At 37.4% G+C, this 25,571-nt stretch overlaps 1 protein-coding gene and 1 long non-coding RNA gene across 2 annotated transcripts; both read right to left on the bottom strand.

Moving 5' to 3' along the window:
* Positions 1-8,966: 8,966 nt before the first annotated feature.
* LOC117793518 (mucin-19) lies at positions 8,967-20,753 on the bottom strand. Its single transcript, XM_034633844.1, has 5 exons — positions 20,719-20,753; positions 12,274-13,838; positions 12,062-12,214; positions 11,223-11,993; positions 8,967-9,943 (listed from the first exon to the last, which is right to left on the bottom strand). Exons 1-5 carry the CDS (start codon positions 20,730-20,732, stop codon positions 9,717-9,719), a joined length of 2,730 nt encoding a protein of 909 aa, XP_034489735.1. The 5' UTR covers positions 20,733-20,753; the 3' UTR covers positions 8,967-9,716.
* A 32-nt stretch (positions 20,754-20,785) lies between these two features.
* On the bottom strand, positions 20,786-21,563 carry LOC117793519. Its single transcript, XR_004618284.1, has 2 exons — positions 21,525-21,563; positions 20,786-20,842 (listed from the first exon to the last, which is right to left on the bottom strand). It is a non-coding gene; the product is annotated as an uncharacterized LOC117793519 (long non-coding RNA).
* Positions 21,564-25,571: the final 4,008 nt, after the last annotated feature.

Below are 25,571 nucleotides of genomic sequence, written 5' to 3'. Positions count from 1 at the left end.
GTGTCTGCAATAAATATTATTTAAATTGCAAGATTAATATAAAAGCTACGTGTTTTAAGCATAAAAGGTATGTAAAAGTTGTTCATTCCACATACTAAAAATCAGGTTGGGTTACACATCCGGAACACCCCTTGCACTTAATTTCTAAAGTGTTTTAAAACTATAAAATCAATTGTAACAAAATAAAAGCATTTAAAAACCTTACATAAAAAAAAATGTATTTTTTTAATGATTCAATCTGAAATAATAATTTAATCAGTTAAATTAAAAGAGTATAAAACTTGCGTAGTTGTATTTTCCAAACTTAGTTTTGGTTGTCTTTGCACTAATTAATCTCCAGTCATTTATAAAAAAAATTTTAAAGAATTTTCAGAGGTTTCCTCTGGAACATCCCGTGTACTTAATTGCTAAAGTTTTTTAAAACTATAAAATCAATTGTATCAAAATAAAACCTTTTAAAAAGCTTACATACGATAATGATTTATTTTTTTAATGGTTCATGCTGAAATAATATTTTTTTATAAAATAAATGAAAAGAGTATAAAACTTGCGTAGTTATATTTTCCAAACTTTGTTTTGGTTGTCTTTACACTCATTAATCTCCAGTCATTTATAAAAAAAAATTTCAAAGAATTTCCAGAAGCTTACAACTTTGTTAGATGATAACACATAACGATATCATAAGCTGAGATTTGTTTAATTGAGGCTTAAGTTGAGACAGAGAACTCAAAAAAAAAAAAATGTGAGCATGTGAATTATGTGATTAGTTTATTTGTAGAGGTTATTAAGTAATTAATTAACAATTGAATATTTAAATAAATAACAAAAAAAAAAAAGCAATATTTAATTGTATTCAGTGGGTTGTTAGTGGTGCAATGGTTGCTTACCACCACCAAGGTGGTGGTGGACGTGTGTGATCGTTAACATCGATATAATCGAGAGAGATCACTCCCTTGGGTTCGACCAGCTCAAGCGATCCCGACTCAGATTCCTGGACCTCCTCGGCCACCTCGACGGCATCCAGAGGTTCCACAGCCGCTGTCCAGACCAATGGGGCAACGAGGGCCAAGATAAAGAGTAGACTGAATACAATATGCCACTTCATGGTGATCCAAAATGATGATATGTTCTCCATTCGGCAGATCCACCTGCTTTTATATGATGCCCAACACACTTTACTCCAGCTACTAACACTCATTCCCGTCTATTCCATTTCATTCTATTGTTTTTGGTTTTTTTTTTGTTTTTTGCAAACCTAATTGTTTGCTTGCTTTTGGGTTATCAGAGACAAGTGTTTATCAGGAAAGTAGGTTATCTTAATCGGGTTATTAAACTGCTGCGATCTAGTAAAATGCGCTCTTCTACAGATTCTCTGAATGCTTACTCTCTTTCCTATATATATATATATATATTTGTAAACTTAAATTTATCCCATTTTTAAGAGAATTGAGCGTAAAACTGTATAAGCAACTTTTTCTTAAATCAATGTGAATTGTTATGTGAATTTTAGGCATAGTTTAATCTTGCATGACCTTGTGAAGAGCTATAAAAAATAGTTTATTTTCTTCAAAAAATATATATATATATGTAAAGTGAAATTTATCCCATTAATAAAAAAATTGAGTGTAAAACTGTATAAACAATTTTTTATTAAATCAAGTTTAAGCTAGTTTTTTTTTAATTAAATGTGCCTTTTGTAAATCTTAGACATAGTTGAATCTTTCATGACCTTGTGAAAAGCCATAAAAAATAGTTTATTTTTTTCAAAAATTCTTAAAAACAAATACTTGATAACTCTCTGCTTTGAATTTTTTAACGTGACCTTGGACTTTATTTCTTTATTCATATTTCTTGTTATATTTAATCCCCCTTAACTAATTTTGTTATCATCTCTTTCCCTTTATCTTCTTATCTCTTTTTTATCTTCATCTTTCCCTTTTCTTGGCCCTTTCTTTCTGTCTCTATATTTTTTTTCGCACTTACGCTCTTAAAATATCTTATTTAAAACTTTCCCATATCTCTGAGCTCATTATAATTCACATAAAGTAAAGCTATGATCAGTTTTAAATAGACAATCATCAACATTTACAAATACATAGTTAGGAAAGCATTTTACATTCAACTTCGTAATGCAACAATACAGGAAAACAGGAATCACTTGAACATTTTTCAAAAAAAACACAATTTTCATTTTCTTTTTATTTTGTAGTCACATTTTGGACAAGTATACGGCAAAAACCAAGTGTAAATATCATAAATTACATATTTAAATACAAAGATATCGATAAGGAGAGATAAGAAGTCAGCTTGTTTATCGACTGACATGTAGACAGAAGCTGTTTGCTAGGAAATCGCTGACAAATGGGTGAACGCTAATAGGAGATTTGCAATAAAACTTAAAAAATAATAACAAAATATATCGAAATACGAAATTCGTATTTTAATTGAACATTTTGCTTAGTTTTTTGTTGATGTGCGTGCGAATTGCAGTTGCTAACTAACTTTTGTTTTCTTTATTTTTATATCATTTGTTTTCCTGGTGAAAAGTTGTCAATGTTGATTTGTTATGTTGTTACTCTCGTGTTGTTTTCAGTTTTGGCCAAGATGCATGCGTGAAGTCGACATGATGTATCAGCCAGTTGCCAACCTGTCCAGTTTTGGCACTTTTCAGCTCAATTAGCTCAATTTCAATTAAAAAGTATTTACTAACAAGCTGCCTCCCAATTTTCCATCATCTTTCACGCCATTTGGAAATTCTTGGAATTCGTCTAAAACAAGGAAATGACACATGTTATTAAAAAGATCATTTGTAAAATAAATGTAAAATAATACAGTGTGCACTCACTAAAGTGCATTAAATTATTAAATGAAAAGTCGTTAAATGATTAATTCATTATTAAATAATTTAGTGGAACTAATTATGCAAATTGTACATGTTAATTAATTACTTTGAAATCTGATAAATTTAAGAATTATACTTATACAACTATTATTTAATAATTATTGATTTATTAATTGGTTATGGTCTTGCTTGTTCTAATATTAATTTATACTTATAGGCTTACAAATCGGAATTCTCTTTAATTTGAATTGCTCTGAAAATTAAATTATCGGTTTAAATTGCAAAAAATTTTTGAGAATTAATTTTTCGGTTTTCCTTTGATCTTGGCTCAACATCAAAAAAAGACTACAAATTCATTAGTTATGTTTTTCTGGGTTGAAGAGATTAACAGCAAAAAAAAGTTACCAAAATTAAAAAAACGTTTACAGAAACTAAAGCACAGATAACTAAAAAACAGGGATATTGAAAAATCACAATAAAACAATTACATTTTGCTGGGAATTTTTGAATATTTAAAGTACACAAAGAGTCTAGTTTTTCAAATTTAAGTGATTTTTATATCAAGTTTTTTTTATATTAAATGAAAGTGTGTTAAGATAACGCTGCATGAAGTACAGATTTAATAAATAATTTTTTAAATTTCCTCAGACTTTCATACTTTTAAATTTGTTTATTTTTTTAATCATTTCAGTCTATTTTTAATTTGATATATATTGTATAAATTTATAAAAATTTTTGTCAACTTGGACAAATTAGACCTTTCTCCCTCATATCGAAAGTTGACTGTAGTTTTCCGTAATTATCTTGCTGCGTAGATCTGTTCATATAAGATAACTGGCCACATGTGAGTATCTTTTAGTGTGGTTAGCAGCGTTGGCTCGTTGGAGTGCTTCCAGCAATTAATTGGTAATTACGAGAGGTCGTACTATTAGTTAGACACCCTGCTGGCAATGTGAAGGATTTGAGAGTTGGAAACGCCCAAATACTTGCCGTCTAATTATGCATAGAAACCGTGCTTGTGCCTTGTGAAATTCAAGCTAAAAATAAAATTAAAATTGAAATTGAAAAATGTAATTGTAAATTGTAAATTGCAATTGTAGCCCATTGAATCGGGCTACTCGTCGTAGCATAAAGAAAAACCTACAAATATTAACGCCAGGGCAATATTTAATTAAGCATTTGGTATCTGAGCCAAAGTTGAGTCTAAGTTGAACTACATCACAGCTCGTTTGGCGAATATTTGACGAGTTGTGCTACGATTCTTGTTTATACAACTGGCTAAAAGCTGTTGGCAACATCATAAACTATGTTAAATGAAGTTCTGGCCGTCTGTCGATGTCGACCTTGTCACCGTTATGCTCTGCTTCGCCTACAGCTTTGACGACAGACATCGACATCATTGCAGGCGATCACAAACTGTAAATTCATTTAGCAATTGAAAATCGCAATTGCAAATCCAAATCCAAAACCAAACACCCAAACGCCAAAATCTAAATTAAGCTACATAACAAGTGCAACTTTGTTAAGCAAAATACTTGAAAATATTATGCTAATCTATTAAACTGACTCTTAGTTTCATGACAAGGCAGAGATTACGAGAGAATGATGTTTAAAATATTATGATATTGATATTGACTTTATATTTAGGTTGAACGCTTTAAATTATTTGGAAATTAATTGGAAATTTAGGAATTATTAACAATTTTTTTCGCTGAAAATCTCTGTACTATTTGTAATTTTTTATTAAAAAAATTTGTGACAAATCAAACCTAGCTTAAGCTTGTTACAATATGCAAAAATCCTTTTTCTTTTACTCAACCGATTTTAGAATTGAAAAAAAAATGGTATGTCTTTTGCTGATTTTTATGACTAACAATTAGTTAATTTGGCATGCAGACTCTCCTTTTTTTTTAATATGCAAATACCCATTCCCCATTTATCGCAAAAAAAAAAAAAAAAAAAAATAGGAATAGTAGAAAATATTTTGATCTGTTTTTTATGATGGGTAATTCAAGAAATTGAGTGCCAAGACTATAAAATGTAAATGTAAGACATTAAAATTCACATGAATCCTGTTTATGACTCTCTACAAATTTGAAGACATAGTAATGATGAGAAGTTATATTTAATCTAAATTCAGTGTAATTCTCTTTTATGTTTATTTAATTGAAGATTTAGAAATTATTGCAAATCAGCACTTGACTACATTCCTCTACAGGGCATACTTTAGTTGGTCACTTAGCGTGAAGTGCATAACGTTGCACTGATTACGTATACGCCCCATACGGCATCAAGGCTGACAATGAATATACATGTATCTTGGCAATGCAAACTATTTGGAATTGCTTGTGAATTTGCCATTTTGTAGACGGATGTTGCTGCGTAATGGTCCAAGAAAAGCACATGGCCCATTCCTCATTCCCCCTTCAAATTGACCAACAAAAAGCTAACAAAGTGCCGAAGTGACCCGCCTGCCCTCCAAATGGCATTGGGTACGATCACATTTCGATCAATCAATCAACATAGAAACTGTAAAACATTTCACTTTGGAATCGACAAAAATAGTAAGCAAATAAAGCTGAAGTGAAGGCTGCTGGACTCAGAGATATCCTGTACGCAAATAATTATAAGCGTAGAAAAGAATTGTAAGAAAAAGTTAAATTTATGATTTAAATTTATTATTATTTAAATTGAATAAAAATGAAAAAAAAATAAATTTTGAATGAATTTGGTAATAATATGATACTTATCTAAAACTGATAAGGGTTTGAAGTTGGAAAAAAATTTATTGCAGTCAGTTTTTGTTTTTTTTTTTGAGAATATGTTTGAAAAAGTAAAATCTTTGAAAATCTCGAGAGATTTGTGAAACACATATTAGTTTTAAAATACAGATAAAAATTAATTTTTGTAGGGTATATCGACTTGAAAAAAATATTTATTTTAGTTACTTTAATTGGAGATTAAAGTTATATAGTACTTAATCCATATTCTATATTCTATACATATTCTTATTCAAATTAGGGCACACACTTTTTTATTTTCTTTGCTATTTCTGTGCACACTGTACAGGGTATAAAAGCTTCAAGTCAAAGCCGCACTTTAATTGGCAAGCGCGCCAAAGCTGTCTGCTATGCGACGCAGCGCACAGCGGTTTGTGTCTTGGCTAGACGTGTCTCCTGAGCTTTAGTCTGGACAACAACTTAAGTTCAAACAACGAGTGAAAGGAGGGAATTAAAGTTAAGTTTCTAATATTTAAAGCTGTCAGTTAAATTTGAAAAGTGATTAAATTAAATTTGATTAGATTATTCAGTTAAAACCACCAGGTGGGTGGTTCGGGTGTGTGATCTCTCACATCCACATAGGCGGGATTAATGTTCTCCTCCTGGGACCAAGTATAGGTGCCCTCACGTGCCTCCACAGGATCCAGCTCCTCCTCCTCGTCTTGTTCCTCCTTCAGCTGAAGCGCTCGTGCATTGAGCTGTTTACTGTTGGATCTCCAACTCAGGCGTTTGCTGTTGATGCGCTGCGGGGCAAGCTCGGACTCAGCGGGTGAAAGGGGATGACGACGTTGCAACTCGGCCTCATTTATTGCCTGCAACGCGGCCGCCCACAGACGCCTGATATCCCGCTTATCTAGATCTACAACAGCTGAGGAACTCTTGTTGTTGTTGTCGTTGTTGTTGGTGGTGGTGGTGGTTTGACTGGCGGTGGTGCTGACTATAACTAACACCACAATAATCCACTGGAATTGCATGTTGCAGCTGTTTGAAGCCATTGATAACTTCTGCTTGCCTCTCGACGCCTGAGTTTCGCTTTTATAGGCTAAGTTGTTGCTGAGCGAGGGCCACGGGGAAGTGGCAGGGGAAGGGGGCAATTCGATTCGAATTAAACAGATAAATAAATAGAATGTCGCGCATTGCAATAGGCGAATGGGGGGCAATGTTAGAAGACAAGTCTTGACATCATTCGATTCTATTTGAACTCCCTCTCTCTCTCTCGCTCTCGCTCTCTTGCGCTCTCCCTCTCTGTGTCTCATAAATGCTATCTTTGTACTCCCCAAATTTTTGACTAGCGCTTACGTTACGTAAGACAACAATATGCTACAATTATTTGTTCATCTTACGTCATTTTTGTTTGCCTATTGAATTAATTTATCGAGTACTTTGCATTTTATGCACTTTGTTCAGGCAAAAGGTCAAGATCAACTTATTGAGTTCTTTACTCAGCTGACTTTAAAATATAGTGAATACTTTATGTAAGCGTTGGGCATAAATACAGGGTATCATAAAGTTTTTTTTTTTATTGCTACTTGAAGCATTTTCAGTGCAGCTTAAAGAATTTTCAGAGCAGGTAAGTTACTGATTTTTAAAAATGTCAGGGTTCGAACCCAGTTATTTTTCAAACTGTAGTTTAAGTTATGTGATAGGTCGGATACTCTAACATCTGAGCCACGGGACTACAAGGTATCATAAAGTAATGCCATCATTTCAAATCAAATGTTTAAGCTAATGTATCACTTATCGCTTAAATCATGATTGAACTTATGTTCCGCGTTTAACTGTGGAATGTCTACAGAAACTACAAATCATAATTTATTTAAAAAGTTGCTACGAAACAGAGTGTCCATATACTTATGTATGTTTATTAGGGTAATCGATTTTTTTCACAAAATATGGTAACCTAAATTCCTTATCTATGGAACATTTAAAAATATTTTAACCAAGAAAACATAGTTCTAAAATCGATTTCTAGTCCCCACTTTTTAAGTTGATAAACGCATATTTTTTAAATTTTGAGCATGTTATTATTCATATATCATATCTTAAATGATTTTAGACCGATACTAACGAGACTGGTATCAAAACTCTTGTTAGGACCTGTATTTTCGAAATGTATCAGAGTTAAAGCACCAATAGTACTTAAACCATACTTTCGTTATAGCAAAGACTTTTTTTTTTTTTTTTTTACAAGGACTGAAAGTACAAAGTTTGAGTTTTTCTTTTCACTGTTATTAAATACTGAATTTCTATCCTAACATGATTTACAAGGTGATTTAGACACTTGTATTTTATTTTTTAAACATACACACATTTGTCCCACATTTGCAAAGTTATTTTTTTTTTTTTTTTTTTTTACAAATTTAAGTACAAATTTTGAGTTTATCTTGTCACTTTTATTAAATACTGAATATTTATCTGAACATGCTTTACCAGGTTGATTTATGCACTTGAATATTTTTTTTTTAAATGAACACACATTTGTCCCACTGTGCGCACTAAAGAAATAAGGGGAACTCAGACGAAACAATTAATGAGCCACCAGATGCTGACGTTGCCTTTAATTTCGAAGACTGGGACACAATAGAAAATCGTCAGTTTGCCAGTCGATTGGCTTACACCCCCCTCCTCCCACTACCCTGCTGCTTTCCGCATTTAGGTGGGATTTTGTTGTGAAGCACGTGCTACACGTTATAACGGTACATTTGCTCTTTTGCTCAACTCGAATACATTTGACTCAAGTCATGCGCAAAATCGCTTCGGCATTGAGTGAAAACGCATCGTGTGATGAGTTGAGTGAGTTGTTCACTCCACAAAAATAGAGGGAAATTTTTGATTGTTGTTTGGGGAATTTTCTTGTTTATGATTTGCAAATAGCCGGTGATTTTGGCTTTGCCTTTGCGCTAGTTGTAGTCAGTCGTCAACTCTTGGCCATTTACGTTACTCGCACCCAAAGGGCCAATGAATGCGGGGCACGTGTTGATTTCCATGTCAACTGGGACACATTTTGCCAAATGGGGCTGCCAACCTGTCGGCAACTTGACAAATGAGCTGCCAACTCAGACAGACAATTGCTGAAAGAGTTCTTCAGTTGTTAGAGTTCAATCAAGACACTGTTAAAGTATATAGTATTGGAAAACTCATTTTTTCTCCATCACTGTCCATTTGTTTTCCCATGTCTTTATCGCAAAATTTCGCACAGTCATAACTTTGTCAAATCTTAACCGATCTCTTAGCGGAATGTCAATTTCATCATTGTTTGGCCTCTATTTTAATTCTGGAATTAAAAAAATTAATTTTTTCGAATTCTCTTGACTTGGAAAGTAAATAAAACGATTCACTGCAAATAAATTTTCTTTACTTATTTTTGTGTTTATTTAAAAACGTATAATTAAAAGTCGTTTGTTTACATTGTAGCAAAAAAAAAAAGATGGAAAGAGAGAGGGATTATAATATATGTCTTGCTATTCACATACTTTTAACAATTTATTGAGCGTTGCAAGATTTCGAGCTATATTATTATCATCTCTGGTTAGCCCAAAATATGTGGAATCCTTTTATTTTTTTTATTTTTATATCTTAACGGTCTACAAGTGGCTGCGTTTTTGCTTTTCTTTTTAGTTTTTCTTATGTTTTTCCTCTTTTTCTTTTAAGTTTTTCTTGTTTTTGTTTGGTGACTTTTTTTCGCAAAGGGGACTTAAATAATATATTTCAATATTTTAATTATTGTATTGTGTAAAAAGCTAATCGCGTTTTAAGAACGAAAACAGACAATAGAGTTTTTTAAAAAACGGAAACATATTACAGAAGATTGTAAAAGGTATTTATCGCTGGCCGAGTGGACCGAATAGAACCACTCAAATTAGGAGTATATCAGCACAGGGAGATAAAGAAAAGGCAAGGAAAAAGTAGTTTGTAGAAAGCAACTGCAGTTGGCTGTGGGCAAGGATTGGTTTGAGGGCTTCAAAAGGAATAAGGAGGTACAACTGCACTTCCGCTACAGCTTCAATTCCGCATCATCCGTTGAAATTAAGGGGGTAGTTGACGGCTGAACGGCTGAACGGGTGAACGGGTAAACGGTTAACCGCTTAGCTGCCTTACAGAATGGTGCCGGGCTTGCGCATCGTCAGACGACGACGCTGTCCGAGCAGACCCAAACCGCGCGCCTGCTGCTTGGTGGTGGCCTCAGCGGCCTCAGTTGTCTCCTGCTCCTTGACCGCACTGTCGCCGGACTCCTCGGAGTTTGTGGCAGCGGCAGCTTCTTCCTTTGCTCCAGCCTGCTCGCCAGATCCATCTGAACGCTGCTCCTCCTCAGCGGGCGCTTCTGTAAAGTTAAAGAGTAGATAAGCATGGGTGAAAATGGGTTAAGACCGAAGGGTTAAGATAGGGGTAAGTTCTAAGGGTTGCGTTTGGAAAGCTTAGTTCTGGGAGCCCTCACTTCTGATTTTTAGTTAAGAGTTTTGTTTAGAAAGCCTAAATTAGAAATCCATTTGCTTGGAAGGTTTAGCTCCTATTGATTTAGTCTTCAGGATAAACTTGGAGAGGCTTTCAGGAAGGTTTAAGGGTCCTAACTTGTGGCTTTTAGTTAAGAGCTTTGCTTGGAGAGCCTAAATTAGAAATCTATTTGCTGGGAAGGCTTAGCTCCTATTGATTTAGTCTTCAGGATAAATTTGGAGAGCATAACTCGAGGGGCTTAGCGTCGTGGGTTTCAGGAAGGCTTAACCCATTGTCTTTAGCTTGAGGTTTGGCTCTGAGGGCCTTATTACAGTGTGTTTAAAGAAAGGTATAGTTCGAAGGGGTCCGAGAGACTTTGCTCGGAGATGTTAAGCTCAGGAAGGCTTAGCTCCAGTTCAGGCTTTAATTGCCTGAGTTCAGGAATTTTAAATAGTTCTTAAAAAGTTAAACTGGAGGAGTTTATATCGAAGGGCTTTTATCGATCTCTGCTCAAGGATAAGGAGCTTATGATGGTGTAGCTCGAGGCTTTTACTTAGCGTTCTTTGCTTTAAGGGGCTTTGCAAAAGGTTTCTGGCCTTCGGGGAATTCAGCTTGAGGGGTTTCCGTCGAAGGGCTTAGTTTGGGGGCTAAGTTGCGGGAGAAACGAAGATCGGAAGGTTGAGTTTGAAATGTCTTAGGCCGTGGTATAAACTGGAGCGGATTTCGGGAGATTAAGCTTGTTGTGTTAGGTCGAGAAGCTCAATCGGAGGTTTCGAGGGGTTTCTGTCAAGGGGCTAGGATTGGGGGCTAAGTTGCGAGAGAAACGAAGATCGGAAGGTTGAGTTAGGCCGTGGTATAAGCTGGAGCGGATTTCGGGGCATTAAGACTGGTGCGTTAGGTCGTGAAGCTCAATTGGAGGTTAAGCTCTAAGGCGCTTGGTTCGAGAGATCTAAATCGAAACCCACCTGTGGTCGAGGTAGCCGAGGGGCTTCGAGGGGTTTGAATTGGGGGCTAAGTTGCGAAAGAAACTAAGATCGGAAGGTTGAGTTAGGCCGTGGTATAACCTGGAGCTGATTTCGGGAGATTAAGCTTGGTGCGTTAGGTCGAAAGGCTCAATTGGAGGTTAAGCTGTAAGGCGCTTGGTTCGAGAGATCTAAAACGAAACCCACCTGTAGTCGAGGTAGCCGTCGCAGCGCCGCCGAAAGGCAGACGTCGCTTGGCTAGCAGCGGATTGATTTTGCGTGGCGCCACGCCCGGCGACGAGGCAGCTGGCGAGGCAGCTGAAGCTGGAGCTGGTGCGGATGCTGTTGAAGCAGCTGCTCCTGCGGTGGTGGCTGCGGCTGCCTTTGGCTTGGCCGCGTCAGTCTTGTGCAGCGCATTGAGGCGCGGTCGGTGCTTGAGGCGATTGAGACCGGACACGGGTGCGGCATGGTTGGCAGCGTTGCCGGCAGCGGCATCGCCCTCCTCAGTCTTCTCACCGGTCTCGCCGGCCTCCGCCTCGTTGCCCTTCACATCATTGTGATGGCTGCTGTCCGCCGCCGAGTCCTCGGCCCCCTCCTTAGGTGCCTCCGTGGTGGCGCCAGCGCGTCCCAGCTTGCCGCGTGGCAGCAATCGATTGCCGCCCGCGCGATGCAGGTTGAAGCGTGATGGACGCTGGACTGGCTCAGCGGCAGCAGCTGCTGCTGGAGCGGCCGCCTTGGCTGCCTCATCCGCCGAGCTGCTCTCCTCAGCAGCGCCACCCTCAGCAGCGGGCGCCTTCGTGGTGGTGGTGCGACTGCGTGCACGCAGACTCAAGCCGGGACGATTGCGCAATGTGCTGCGAGCTGTTGTGCTGGGCACAGCATCTGCTGAGCTGGCTGCATCGGCGCTTTCCTCTTCAGCGCCGGCGGGTTTCTCCGTGGTGGTGGTGCTGGCACCGCGCAGATTGAAACGGTTGCGTGCTGTTAAAAGTAGTGACACCACATAAGCCTAAACTCCTCTTAATAGTCTTAACTGCCTCCAAACTTACGTCTGCCACGTGCAAAGCCAGAGCTAACGGGTTTTACTTCCTTGGCGGGCGCAATCTCCTCTTCCACAGCGGGCTCGGCAGCGGCTTCAGGGCTGGCGGTGGTGCGTGCACCCGGACGCGAACGTCCGCCAATCGAAGGACGCGAGAAGCGATCTGAGAAGCAAAGAAACAGTTTAAAAGCACGTAGGAAAGCAAAAAATTCTTTCACTTACTTCTGCCTGTCTTGGTGGGCTCCGTGGGTGTGGCTTCGGTGGTGCTGGTGGTGCTGGTGGAGCCGCCTTCGCGCAGCTTGAAGCGATTGCGACCGGCGAGCCCGTTGAGAGCCGACCGTCTGCCGCCGAAGAGGGAAGGTGCCGCTGTCGTGGTGGTTGTAGTCGTAGTGGGTGCCTCAGTGGTTGTGGTGGTGGTGGTGGTGCTAGTGGTGGTTGTCGTGCTGGTCGTTGTGGATGACAGCTCCTCCTGCACTGTGGTCAGACTGCCGTCATCGGCATCAGTGCTGGCGGTGTTGGGACTGAGAGTGGTGTCATCCGTGCCATCCGCTGCGGTGGTCTCCTCCATGTTGAGATTCTCATTGGTCAGTATGGCATACAGATCGAGCGCGGCCTTCTCCATCGATGGCGTTGTCTGCTCGGCCTCATCGTCCAGCTTGGCGGTGATCTCGCGCTGCTCCTCCCGCTCCCGTTCCCGTTCCCGCTCCTTGGCTGCCGCAGCTGCGGCCGCTGCCTGTTCCTGTTCGACGGCAATGACGGGCTTCAGCTCCTTGTCGCCGTTGCGTGAGCCCTTCAGCTGTTTCTCGTCCGTGTTGAAGGTCTCGCTGTCGACCAGCTCCAGGCTGGGACGCTTCACACTGATCTTCTTGCGCTCGGCGGCCGTTTCCAGCGAGTCCAGCGCTGGAGTCGGCTGCACATCGATGTTCTTGCCACGACTGGGGAAGCGTGTGTTGAGGGGCAGACGCTCGGCCTCAATATCCTCGGAGTTGTCGCTGACGGCACTCGAGGCACGTCCCTTGGCCTTGCCACTGTGCAGACTGTTCTCACTGGGCGTTGCCGGAGTGCTGCGATCGATGTTCGAGTATCTGGTCTTGCCGCGAGTGTCGGGTGTCAGATCGACGGGTGCCTCAACCGCTGCGGGTGCAGTAATCGCTGGCTTCGCCTTGCTGTCGGCATCTTCGTCCTCCTCGTAGTAGTAGACATACTCGTACTCATAGTCCTGACCGTTGGGTCCCTTCTTGATCTCAATGCGCGACTTCTTGTTGTTCTCGCTGCCAGCACTGTCCAAGGCAAAGTTCTGATTGACAAAATCATCGTGTGGATCAACCAGCATATCGTCATCCAGATTGTCAATCTTCTTGGCCGCCGTCGGCTGTGTGGTCAACTGAAGTGCGGGCTGCTCAGTGACGGCTACTCCCTTCAGTTCCAGCTCGGCCAGGGCAGCCTCCTCGATTTCGCGTCGCACCTCGGCCAGTTCCTTCTCTTCGATGGCACGCTTGGCCTCGATGCTCTTCATCACATCCTCATTGATCAGCGCACTGAGCACGGGATTCAGCTCGGGACGCTCCTTGGTGGCCAGCAAATTCATGGAGTAATCAGCCGAGTCTGTGGAACGAATGCTGATCTTGTGCGCTGTATGGAAACCCTCATCGCTCAGCAAACTCGCCTCTGGCACCTTGTGCGCCGTCTCGAATCCACTCTTCACTTGAGGATCAGCCAATTGCTTCTCCGACTCCACTGACAACTCCTCGCCGGCTACCATTACGGCCAGGCAGCCTAGTAGGCAACTGTAAAAAGAAGAAAAACATTTTTATTTATGCTGATCACTGATCTTTAATAACAGAAGAAAGAGTATTGCCTTTGATTTTATTAACTAAGAAAGGATTCTGCTGGGTACTATAGAGTTCTCATTAATAGAGGGGGTTTCTTTCAATTGATCAGCAATGATCATATAAACAAGAAGTGATCTTCCTTTGGTTAAAACCGATCCTGAGAAATGAAAGTCTCTTTTCTCAAGTGATCTTGATGAATTCCGCTTCTCCAAATTGTAGAGCATTATTAATGATTCTTCTGCGAGTTAATATCTAAACTATCCCTGATTTATGCCAGCATTGATCACACTTTTGACTTATCAAATTCTATCTGAGCGACTAGTAGATATATCAATTGATCAGCAATGATCATAAAAACAAAAAGTGATCTTCCTTTGACCTTAAACCGATTTCGAAGAATGAAAGTCTCTTTTTTCAAGTGATCTTGATGAATGCCGCTTCTCCAAATTGTAGAGCATTATTATTGATTCTTCTGCGAATAAAAATCTAAACTATCCCTGATTTATGCCAGGAATGATCACACTTTTGACTTATCAAATTCTATCTGAGCGACTAGTAGATATATCAATTGATCAGCAATGATCATATAAACAAAAAGTGATCCTCCTTTGGTTTAAACCGATTCCGTGGATTGAAAGTCTCTTTTTTCAAGTGATCTTGATGAATGCCGCTTCTCCTAGTTGTAGAACATTATTATTGATTCTTCTGCGAGTAAAAATCTAAACTATCCCTGATTTATGCCAGCATTGATCTCACTTTTGACTTATCAAATTCTATCTGATCGACTAGTAGATCTTTTCTTTGGGGCTGATCTTGACCTACACTTCCTACTTTCATTTTCAATTAAACTCAAGGCTAGAGATAAGTATTAATGGGATCTCTCTTGATGCCTAAAAGATAAGACTCCAGTGCTATTAAATGTCTTATTAGCCTAGCCATTTTTCTGTGATCGTGACCCACTCTTCCGAAAGACTGAGTATAATTAATTAATATGATTTTATTATGCCCGAAAAATAGTTCGTGTGGTTTTCCGTCTGATTCAGGGTTTGCAGTTGGAGATCGATGATTGATTTGGCTTGGAGCAAGATCATCGCGTGATCTTTAAATGATCAATCATGTTTGGCTGCAGTAACGGAGTCTGCAGCATGATAAAAATAAAAACCTTTCACAATTTCATTAACTTCAAATAGAGGTGTCTTTGCCTCCTCCCCACACCTCTCTTGATGTAGATGAAAAGATTGCGCATGCGATCGTCATGTCGTGCAATTGCAGCAATAGTTCATTGGGCTTTGCGAATCCGCATTGCGATGCAGCCAAGAGTGAGAGATAGACAGAGATAAAGCAGCATAGAGAGCGGGAGCGAGAGGTAGAGGGAGGGAAAGTGATGCCAACGATGCTCAAGGCAAACCACAAAATGGAAATATATATAAATTAAATTAAATATTGACCACAGGCCGTCGGCCAGTCTCCGTCTCCGTCTCGGTTCGATCGGGAAACTTGAGACAGGAATATACGTAGACATTAACGTCAACGTATTGAATATTGTGCGAACCGGTTTCGAACAAAAGGTGTTAACCCATTTCGATTTCGATTTCAATTTCAATTTCGATTTCGTTGGCCATTTCAACAGAGCTCCAGCTGAGAGCTGCACAGTGACTAAAAAAACCTACCAGACGAGACGAAGCTCCAGACCCGGCAACACCACTGTTCGATATTTAAAGACTAGACGCGGGTCGGGTCGACTCGACATACCCTCTACCCCACAAACTGCTCTCCTCCCCCCTCAACATATGTTGGCGCTCTTGACGATAACTTTTAACATTTTGAATTATGTGCAGTTTGCGTCGTTTCAAGCCGTTCGCCTCTTTTTTTTTTTTTTTTTTTTTCTCAATTTTTCTCTTTTCTGTATTTAGTTTGTTGTTGTTTCAGTTTCAGTCGAACAAGTTTCGACAACAGCTCGTTGTAAAGGTAGACAACTTCAACTTATTTTAATTGCAACAGCAACACTAACAACACTAGCAACAACAACAACAACACTTACAACTGGCAGCCCAAATAAATAGTAGCCCAAGCAACAATGGCTCCAAGAAAAGTTATAATTATGTCTACACATCGTGCAAATTGCTAGCAGAGGAGCAATTCTTTTAAATTTTTCTTATACCCTACAAAAAAAAAAAAAAAAATAAAAAAAAAAAAAAATGTGACAGACTTGCACAACAGGGAAAAGAGAATTTCCATTTCCTATAAAAGATGATTAGATGAATACAACAAAATAATTGCAACAATTTATAATTTTGCTTTAAATTGTTAAATTTTACTATTAATTATTATAAGTTTTTTTTTAAGTCAATTGTAATTATCGACTAATCCTATTTAATAATTTTTAGTAAATAAATAAATAAGAAATGAGAGTAGAAGTTTAGTAAATTTTACTATTAATTATTATAAGTTTTTTTAAGTCAATTGAAATTATCCTATTTGATAATTTTTAGCAAATAAAAAAATAAGAATTGAGAGTAAAAGTTTAGTAAAAGTAGAAGCATAAAATTGCTTTTTGTAATATTAGAACTACAGGGTATCTACTAGGCAACTACTCAACTCAAATGCCTTGCCTTAGGTCTTGCAGTGCTGTCTGAGGCAACTGCAGCTCTCTCGGTGGCAAGGGTAGCTGAGGAAAGGGGCATCTAAGAGTGCAGAGCTTATAGTCAGCTGTCCGACTTCTTGGCCATGTTATGCATGAGGTGACAATGCGCACACTGTCTCGACACCGTCCACCAACACCAAGAGCACCAACAGCAACAGCAACAACAACAAATCTACCATAGAAGAGTGTGCAATATTGGCTATGGCACAGTGGGCTATCATATGCCAAAAATGGCATCAAAATCCATTAAAACGCCCACATAACCAAAAAGTGCCGATACTTATTTGTAGCTTAATATATTATTGTGCTGTTGACAGGAAGTAAGATTTAACTAGATGATTAATTGAGGCAGATAATTTGATGATTTTTTTAGATTATAATTACCATCATACTTGACGCTCCCTAAATTAAAATTATAGCTGTCTTTTAGAGTGTGATTAATGACAATTTTGCTCAATATTTTCTGAAACTACTTAGTAGTTGTTAGTCTTGTTAGCCTGAACTATATTTAACATAAAACAAGTTTAGTATAAATGTAAGAGAACTGTCAAATAAGAATATCTAAAATGTGCCAAAATATTTATTAAAAATAATTATTTATTTTTACAAATGGCAAATTTAAATATAATAAAATAATGTAGCTCTCCATTTATGAATTCAAACGTTACTTCAACATATATTTAGATATTTATCATTTGGAATAAATTGTCTTTCAAATTTTTGTGTAGGAAAATAGTTATTTAATTAAAATCTCTTCATTGTAAACAAGTTTGCTTTAAAAAAGCGTTAATTCTTGAAATTACACTGAAAATGCTTTAAGTATTTTGCAGCGTGCTCAAAATATTAATAAAATGTAACGAAAAGAAAAGGGGTTAAGTGTATAAAATTGAGTTTGTATTTATTATGAAATTGACTAGTAATATAACAATTACATTATACATTATTTCTTTATTTTTTTTTACATAATGCCAACCTTTCTATTCTATTGAAAGTCGTTTCTTTGAGTTTTTAGACACACCCCTCATTACAAGGAATTATTATTCTCGAGACACATACACACACACACTTTTACTTCCTCTTTGTTATTGTTTTCTTTTCTTATTTGTTTTTTTGTAATTTACATTCTATTTTCAAGGAATACGTGGACAATTTGAGCGCGTGTTTAATTGATTGCGCACCACGGTGACAATGTCAGAGAGCAGAGTTAACAAGTGTTGTGAATGTGAATGACTGATTAACTGCTAACAGTTAGTATTGTGAGTGTGTGAGTGAGTGTCCATGTGTGTGTGTGTGTGTACGAGTGTGTGTGTGTGTGTGTGTAAGTAACGGGGCAACACATTGAGAGAGTAAACTGAGTATTACGAGTACTTTGAGCATGTAACGTTAGGCCAGGCGAATGTGAGATTGAATAAATGAATGAATGACTGAATGAATGACTGAATGAATAACTGAATGAATGACTGAATGAATGACTCCATTGCCAGTGCTATACTTGTTGTTGTTGTTGTTGTTTCCCATTGTCTTGTCGCTTTGGGGCTGATCACATTGGAAAGGCCACTTGGCAACTGGGCGACGCTTTTCTTAGCTCACTGTATGTGTGTGTGTGTGTGTAGTGGGAGTGTGTGTTCGTGCATGTGTGTGTGTGTGTGTGTGTGTATGGCATATGCATACAGTCAGCTTGGGTGTGGCATGCAATGCAATTTGTATTTTCATTTGGCAATTCATTTGAAAAATAATACCAAAAAATTGGCAGTCGCGCATGCGTTTTGACGTTTTTTGGCCATTAGATGCGGCGCCATTTAGTGTGTGTGTGTGTGTCTTAGGTGTGTGTTTATAGTCGCCGCTGGAGGCCATTGACGTTGCTGCGAGCAGTGAAGCAGCAACAGCAACAGACAACAGACAACAGGCAACAATGTTGCTCAAATGTAAAATAGGTATTTTTTTTTTTTTTCTTCAAATTTGTACATTGTTGTTGGATGCGTCGCAGTTTTGTTGCAAAAAGGTTTTTGACTTAAGCATTAGCTTATTACATTTTGTGTTGTTTGACCTTTCTGACACGCAGCAGCAACAAGAGAAACCAAAGCCAAAACCAAAACCGAAGCGAAGTGCAGACAAAAAAAAAAATAAAAAATTTAAGTCCAAGTCCAATTTGTTGCTTTGGGAATTTTTGGGCTTTTGTTCAAAAAAAAAAAAACTACGACTGTCCTCCACTTACAGAGTCATTTTTATATATATATATTAGTTGATTGACTGACTAACTGAGTGATTGACTGACTAACTAACTGATTTACTGTCAGTCTTTTATTTTTTTTTTGTCTGCCTTGCTGACCGTTTAATGGCCAAAAGCAAACTTGTTAACCAAGGCCAACAATCTGCATGCCATATTCATGAGCTGTTTTCACTGCACCAACCCTCTGCACCCCTCTTCAGCCCCCCTTTCAGCCCCTGCCCCTCTGAACCCTTCGCGCTTCACTCTTTACTCAAAAACTGCCATAAAATGCTGCAGCAGCTTCTTTAACTTTTATGCTTTTCAGCTTACAATGTAAGCCAACAGACATTGGCTAAATGGCTAGAAGGGTGCAGCGAAAGGTGGCGTGGAGTTATAGCCAAGTTGCAGTTATAGCCATGCAAGCTAGCTGCATCCTTAGTCCAGCTATTGGATTATTGGGTTAACCAAAAGCAAAAACATTGTTGTGCACAGCAAACACTCTACTTTCAGGTGTGCGTGTGTGTGTGTGTGTGTGTGCGGTCGTGTGTGTGTGTTGGTGTTTATGGGTAATCACTGACCGCAGCCAGTTCAGTTAAGAGCAGCAACAGCAGCATCTTCTCCGTGTGTGGCTAATGTCAGAGGTGTACTCTCTGTGTGTGTGTGTGTGTGTGTGTGTGTGTGTGTGTGTGTGTGTGTGTGTGTGTGAGTGTGTGTTAGTGTATGGTGCAACTTGTGGCTAACTGGAAACTGGCATCCAGAATCCAGTTAACCGTAAAATTGGCCAATTGCCCGAACGTATACGCTGCGTATACGCAATGTGCTCAAAAGAGTTGTTGTTGCTGTTGTTGTTGTTGCTGCTTCTATAGATGCTGTCTGAGAAAATAAACGACAAGCGATGACAAAGTGATAATCGAAATCAACACTACACTTGGAAAAATTATTAGCATTTTGTATTCCAGAGATAATTACAAATTGATCATAGTATTATATTATATTATATTAGACTCAATTGAAAACTCTAATAAATCATATCATGATTATACCGATTTTAAAGCAAATATAGTGGAGTTCTTATTCCACAACTGAATCAATATAAATTTTAGTATTATTTCAGAATCGAAATGCAAGTATAAATAATGAAATGTTTTAACGTGAAGATCTTTAAAATCATTTCGAAAATATCCATTAAATATTTGTACAAATTTATCGATACATATAAATTTATATACATATTATACACACATTAATATACACATTTTTTAATAGCATCAGCCCTTTATCTATTCCTTATAAATTCGTTTTCCGTCTATCTACCTGTCCAAACGAACTCAGCATCTATAAAACCCATTATTATTTTTTTACAATTTATTTTTTTTATATTTATTTTTCTAATATTTTATTTCTTGATTTCAGAAGCTAACCTATAAAGCTGTTCAAATGCATACCGAAGGCAATTTTAAAGCTGTAATCTTAATACTTAAAATACGCTTCTATTTAAAGGCTAGTTTTATATTCTCAAAATTTTCTGATGATCAGCTGATAAATATAAAAATTTGACTCAGAAGCTATAGCTATAAAAATTGGAAACAAAAGAATATTTTAGATTTACCAATTACAGTGTAACTAATTATCTAAAGATATGAAACTGATATTTCTATATCTTCTTATTTTCTTCTTCTCTATCTCTATCTCCATCTCTTTCTGTCTGTGTACAGTAAAGCCCCGCATGAGTTGTCTATAAGAAATTAGCTCTTAAAATTGCTTCATTACAGTTCTTACTCTTGTTCTTCTTCTAAATTCGTTGTTATTTCAAAATTTACTTTGATATTTAGCTAGAAACTTTTTAATTGAAGTACTCTTCATCTTCCCTGCACTTCCCCCTCAACCGCTAAAAATTTTCAATGCAGAATTTCAATTCAAGTTTCAATAAATATTTTTGGCATCTTTTTTTGGTAAGTTTCTGGTATGTTTTTAATACTTACATTTTGAGCAGCATTTTTGCTATTTGTGTAGTTGTTGTTTTTGTTGTTGTAGCTCCTACAGCAGCTGTTGTTGTTGTTCCTGTTCTTGTTAATAAATTTGCACTTTTGAAAGTCAAATGTTCAACTATTTAAAAAAAAAAATAACAGTAAAAAAATAATATAAACAAAACGTGAAAAAAAATGTAAGAAAAATGTACTTAATTTATAAAATATGTAATTAATTGATTTTAAATTGTATAATTTGTAGACGCGATTTGCTTCATTTGATTTGAATTGATTATTTATTTAATATGATTATATTTGTTTGTTGCTTTTGGCTGTTTGTTTACTTGATGTATTGGTTGTTTGTTGCAATTGTTGTTGTTGTTGTAGTTGCTACAGTTGCTCTTGTTATTGTTGTTATTCACATTGTTGCACTTTCACTTTTCACTTTTAGTTTTCGACACCAAAATCAATTACCAATTACAATTACAAAAAAATCAACTTAAAAATTCAAACAACATTTGCATGTCGCGGTGTGTGTGTGTGTGTGTTACAAATTTGTAAAATTTATTTTAAAAAAAAATTAAAATACAAAAAATATTTAAAATTAATTGTTTTGTTAAGCTAAAAATCGTAAATGAAATTTTGTAAATTTTTATCAAGTTTGTTGTTTAAGTTTTTTGTTTGTTGGCGTTGCATGCAATGAAGTTGCGGCACTTGTAGCGGCTGCCTTTATATGGCCAACACACACACAGACATATACATACACACACAGACACACACACAGACACACACACATACACTTATAAAGACACTTCTTATACCATGAAATCGTCGCCGTCTTCGTCTTCGTCTTGGTTTTTTTTTTATTTTAATTTTTTTTAAATTTTTTTTGGTTTGTTTTTGGGTTCGGTCTGGGTTTTTATATATTTTGTGATCTTGGCGCAGCTTTCGGAGCAATCACTTTCGATTTCGCTGCCAGCTGAACGTGAAATGGCAAAATGATGAACGCAACAACCATCGAAAACCGTTGCTACCAACAGCGTCGCAGTCGCAGTCGACGTCGCAGTCGCTGCCACTGTCGCAGTCGGCAACATAAGATCAGCGACAGAGAGAGCGAGTAAGTGAGAGCGAGAGAGAGAGAGAGATGGCGTTCAGTTGAGCTTGCCTCGAGATTGGCAGGAGCTTGGCTTTTGGTTATGGCCATGTTAACACTAAATCATTCACACCTGCTGCTGCTGCTGTTGTTGTGGTTGCTCTGGTTGCTGTTGTTGTTGTTGCTGTGGTTGTTGTTGCTGTTATACTTTCTGAAACGCAGTCGTTTTTCAATGGCGCTCAGCTTGACTAGGAAGTTCAGTTGAATTGAGCTGCAAGTCTTGCTGTTTGTTGTTGTTGCTCTTGTTGCTCTCGTTGCTCTCACTGTTGTTGTTATTGCTACTTAGCTGGGGCAAAACCCAGCGACATTCACTTGCATTTCGGGGGATTCTCTGCTCTTCTCTGCACTGCAAGCTCTACTGCGCGCTCTCTCTCTCTCTCTCTCTCTGTCTCTCTGTCTTTTCTCGCTTGCTCTTTCTTTTGGTATTTCATAAGCAAAAACTGGTATATTGCTGCTGCTGCTGCTGCTGTTGGCCTCAAGGCCGTTTGTCATCATCATTATCATCATGCTGATCATGATGATCATTATCATTGGCATCGTTGATTAACCGCATTACACATACGACGCGTTGGCCGCAGCGCTTGCTTGCTTTAACTGCAATTAGCAGGGCAGCCGAAGCTTAAGCCGAAGTCGAAGCCGAAGCCGAAGTCGAAGCCGAAGGTGAAGCTGCAACCGAAGCCGAAGCCGAATCCGGGCAACAATCAGCGCAGTTTGCAGATCATCGTCATGTAAATTATGCCAAAGATTTTCGTCTTCCACTTCGTCTTCCCCTCTTCCTCTTCGTCTTCGTCTTCCTCTTCATCTCCGGCCGGTCTTCTCTCTGGACCAACCTGATCAAGTTGACCATTCGCGCAATCTCAAGCGTTGCTGTTGTTGTTGCTGTAAATATTATTATTCAATCTTTTTTCGCTTATTGATTAACCGTTGTTCATTTGCCTATTTATGCAATTTTATCATTTATGCCACACTTTTTTCTCTTTATTTGCCACCAAAGTAAAATGTGTCTGCTTCTCATAAAGACTTTGAAATGCACTATAAAAATATGTATATATCAACTGGGGAATGTGATCGTTAATGACTTTCAATTTCCACTTGAAATTGTCAACCATTGTAAATTGTCAGCCGAGTTTAACACTTAAAAGTTTAACACTGCCAAAATGCTTCAAATTAAATTTAAATAAATACTCTTAAATTCTTTAAGCAACTGTTTAAAGTTAACTCTATGAATTCTACGCATCGATTCAGTGATATGCTCGAGAAATAATTTCTTACCGCTTAGTGTTTTAAATTTAAATATATTCCTTGAATGAAATAAATTGACAAACTGGTTCTTTTATAATGTGTGCAGTTTTCAACTTGATCAAAGTATATAAATATTAAATAAGTCTCAAGATAAATTGCACAATATTGGGGATTAAAATTTAAGGCCGTATTGTAATTAGTAACGGAACTGGTTCATTTTTTTTATGTAAGCTCAATCAAATTCATTTTCAAAGCGATCAACTAACAAATCATTTAATAAATAAACTTAATTAATGGATTAATATTTATTAAATTTAATGAATTATATGTTCAAATATAATGGATTAATTAATGGACTAATATTTATTAAATTTAATGAATTATATTTATAAATATATTTATTTTTAATAGTAATTATAATGCATTAAAATATATTTAATTTAATGGATTATATATTTAATTATATTTATTTCCAGTAATGATTATAAGCATTGCATTAAATTTAATACATTTCAATACATTAATTAAGATTTTTATTAATTCAATTTTTTAAAAATAATTTTTAAGCTGGTTCATCATTATTTCAGCGAGTTATCTCATAAAGTTTCTCAGCAATGTTGCTGAAATTTGGTATATAGTTTCATTGAATGGAGTAAATACTACAAGTAGCTCAAAACTGGAGCACAAATGAGTCAAATGTATTGAATTTCACACTCTCACACCTACACGGTAAGCGAGCAGCTCAAATGGCATCACTTAAGGTGTTTTTTTTTTTTTAATTTTTTAGTGGTTTTATAACGCCACTCCCAGCTCTTCACTTTGCTTAACTGCTCTGCATATCTCTGTATATTATTTGGACTTATTTGTTTTGTTTTAGGCGATTGATCAATCGTTTTTCTTATTAACATTGATCGATACACTGAAATTCGAAATGTCTTTTATTTATTTTTCAATTTCTGTGCGTGATAAATGACAAATATTTGACTTGCTTAATGGTTGCCAGCATTTAAAGACTTGAAAGACTCGCAGATAACTTTGAGTTGGGCCAGCGAACCGGGAAGCGATCCTGTCAACACTTTTTATTCCCTTATTCCCGCTGTCTCTCTCTCTCTCTCTGTACCTTTGGAGTTGGCCCATAGTTGTTCATGTAATTTAGCTACAGCTGGTTTTTTTTTGTAATACATTATTCCCCCTCATTATTGCGGTGTTTCTCCTTTCTTCTTCTTGTTGGCCTTGGAGATGGCAACGTTGCCAGGCCGATTAAATTTCAAGTGATCGTCGCCTGGAGCCAGAACTCCAGTTTCAGTTCAGTTTAGCTCCGTTCAGCAGCTAAAAAAAAGTCGAAATGAGTCAAGTTATGTCGAGGTCACGTTGATCAAGTTACCAGACCTCAAACGAGCCTCGTTAACATCCAACAGACATGGCTATAAACCCAACATCGAAATGCCAAAAGCTGAAAACAACCAGGATAAAAAAAGCAGAAGCAGAAAAAGATGACGAAGAAGAGTAAGAAAAAAGCGTCGAGTGTTAATGCTGAAAATGGGGCGTGGCGACAGTCGAAGGACACTACAAACAATGCTAATAATCATAATCACAATTAAGTATAGTCTTTTTATGACAAAGCCTTTCAGTAGCAAAAACAACTTCCAATGACACTGGCTGAAAGTGTCAATCAATAACATGCATTATCAAGATTTTTTTTTTCATAAATTCCATTTATTTTCAAATGCATCTCGAAATCTGTAAAGCTTTTCCTGAGCAGAATTTGTCTTGTGAGCTTTTAAAGCACCTTAAAGTTTTACTGTGTAATTTGTGTGATTGTTGACAATCTGGTTGAAAAGCTCATAAGCTCATCTTATCTGCTAGGTGAGCTTTTAAAGCACATAAAAGCTTTGCTATCGATTAATTTAGCTGAATAATTGAGAAATCAGCTTAAAATTAATTTTAAATAATTTGTTTTAATAAATTGTATGAATTTATCGCTTGTATAATCCTGATTTGAGCTTAAGAGTTTTTATTATTTCAAGAGCTTTTACATTTTCTAGCTTAATATTTTGTAAGTCATTTATTGGTTTAGAGAAATAAAGCCCAGCTATTAAGAGGAGTTCTGACTTTCTATGCTTAATCGGACAAAATGTTGACTTGTAAAGTTGCGAGGTCAAAGGTTTGACCAACTTCAAGCTTTCATAACTTTGTCAAACCTGGACCGATTTTCAAGCGGAATGTCATTTTGATCTTGGTTTGGCCTCTTAAATTATTCTGCATTCAAATTTAATTAAATTTGTAAAAAAAATTATTTTCCTCTAGATCATGGGCTTGATGCTAAGGGTCCCCCCTATGAAATTTTGAAAGTTTTAAATTTTAAATCTCCAGTTATCACTTTTAATGAACTCCTTATAGCATAATTAGTACAAAACAAAACTTTAAATTTGATTCTGAGACCTTTCATTTTCCTGTAAAAAATCATGTCAAA

This window comes from Drosophila innubila, chromosome X (assembly GCF_004354385.1).
Source record: "Drosophila innubila isolate TH190305 chromosome X, UK_Dinn_1.0, whole genome shotgun sequence".
NCBI lineage: Eukaryota > Metazoa > Arthropoda > Insecta > Diptera > Drosophilidae > Drosophila > Drosophila innubila.
This window is presented reverse-complemented; position numbering and strand designations above follow the sequence as displayed.